The 2,184-nt window shown below is 39.8% G+C and overlaps 1 protein-coding gene across 1 annotated transcript in view; it reads right to left on the bottom strand.

The window, feature by feature from the left end:
* Positions 1 to 963: 963 nt before the first annotated feature.
* LOC126388596 (zinc finger BED domain-containing protein 4-like) overlaps positions 964 to 2,184 on the bottom strand; it is a 3,574-nt gene continuing 2,353 nt past the window's right edge. Inside the window, exon 4 of the mRNA XM_050041794.1 lies at positions 964 to 1,071. Within this exon, the coding sequence (XP_049897751.1) occupies positions 964 to 1,071 (108 nt within the window). The remainder of the gene's footprint in view (positions 1,072 to 2,184) is intronic.

Genomic DNA, 2,184 nt, shown 5'->3' with positions numbered 1-2,184 from the left:
TTCCAAGTCTGTGTTTCTAATTTTCTGCTGAATTAAGGGTAATATTAAATAAACTTCTAGTAACCTCTAATGTAGGACCTTGGGTCCTGGGGGTGAGTGACGCCCTGAGCTAGTGATGTTACATGGTGTGCCGATGCTTCGAAGCGTGTGTCGAGTAATCCAGGAAGAGTTTCCGCGATGTGCGTATCGAGGCTTGTAGTGTTTCAGACGAGTGACGTCATTGATGACGTCCGATGCCTCGCTGCCCGGCTGTACCATGTGACTGGTTCGGGAAGCGGTTCAGATCTTGGTGTGAGGTTTGCACAGAAGTGACACAGAACACGAATATTACCCCTTTTTACCATTATTATATTATATGACACGACACCACAATACAATTTTTGGCCAAGTTATTGGTTCATACACATATGATGCATTCACAAAAATAAAAAAATAACAGTTTATTGTACATGTATTTGATACATTTTAGTCCTGATATACTCACTAGAAAATACACTATATTGATAAAAATAAGGTTATATGGTCATATATTTGATTATATTTATTATTATTATTATTATTATTATTATATTTCATTATTAGTGTTATTATTATCATCATCATCATCATCATCATCATCGTCGTCATCATCATTATTACTATTATTAATAGTCATTCCCAACACCCATTACTGACACAAAATACTGTGTATCACAGATTACATGGNATCATCATCATCATCGTCGTCATCATCATTATTACTATTATTAATAGTCATTCCCAACACCCATTACTGACACAAAATACTGTGTATCACAGATTACATGGTTAAGATCACAGCTGCCTGTCTTACACACTTTGGCCAGCAAGTGGTTTCGTGTGCACATGAAGCCTCAAGAAATGAACCCTTTTCCGAACCAATTTGCTGGAAAGCTTCAATGCCTCATGAGGCTTCATCTCACCATCACTACCCTGAGCCTCTGGTCACTCAGTGACCTGACTCAGGACCAGCTCCTCTGCCTCTGTCAGACGTGGTGGAGGAAGAGGTGGAGTTGGAGGTGACCAACACCTCTGCCTTCTTCCATGTTCATCCTACTCAGCAGGATGTTAGGAGACAGGATGTGTGTTAATCAGCATCTGTTGGTGGCAAAAGCTGCTACAAGCTGAAATAGCCACTTTTACTTTGTTTAATATGTGGAATATAAATAAAACCAAAGTGAGAGGCAATCGCGAGTCTGTTTTTATATTTCATTTTTTCATTTCATTTTCAGCTAATTAAAAAACCATGAGCAACATTTAATGACTTTCTCAAAAAAAAAAAAAAAAGAACTGGCGAGCGCTGTATACGGATCACAATCGCCTAAAACTTTTGACAACGTATCTTATTTTAATAATCAGTGAGATGATATTTAATTTGAAACCGATGCCATATTGCTGAAAACTCCGTATTTCTCATGCCAGGAGCATTGCTGGCCTTGAAAGACATTGCAACAGTAACCAAAGGCGGCGGGGCTGTTTTGAGCTTCCTGTTTATCCCTGCTGCGCTGTGATTGGTTGCCAGCCGTATAAATACGATGCGCCCCCCTCCCTTCACTCCTTTTGTTTCACACCTTTCAGTTGATTAGCAGACTCAGAGGGAGAGACAAACACCTTTTCAGGCTTTTTGCTGAGAGAAGCACTTTTCAAAGCTTTTGCTGAGAGAAGCACTTATCGAAGTTTTTCCTGAGAAAACTTTCATCAGCACAAACTACGCGGCTGACTTCACCACCCAGACTCGCATTTGGATTTTCACCGAAGGACACGCCACTCATTACAGTAACGTAAAGTGCATTGTGTGTGGAGCTTGCTTGTAGCATGGTCATTTTGCCAATGTTGCTTTTGCTTGTGATATTATATGTGCATTTGTGTGTCTATATAAACTAGGGATGTCCCGATCAGGTTTTTTTGCCCCCGAGTCCGAGTCCGAGTCCTTTGATTTTGAGTATCTGCCGATACCGAGTCCCGATCCGATACTTATATAATACATTTAAAAAATGAAGAAGAGCGAAGAAAATTATCCAGGATGTCCCTTATTTTTATTATATTTTTGCACCTATGGCTCTTATATTAACATGTAACACTTATCATGCACAGCTGTGCATGCAAGCAGTGCAGTGTATTGTAAACTGAGCACTTATGAGGTAGCTTGAACATTCTCAAGTCAGA

The sequence above is a fragment of the Epinephelus moara genome, chromosome 4, assembly GCF_006386435.1.
Source record: "Epinephelus moara isolate mb chromosome 4, YSFRI_EMoa_1.0, whole genome shotgun sequence".
Lineage (NCBI taxonomy): Eukaryota > Metazoa > Chordata > Actinopteri > Perciformes > Serranidae > Epinephelus > Epinephelus moara.
This window is presented reverse-complemented; position numbering and strand designations above follow the sequence as displayed.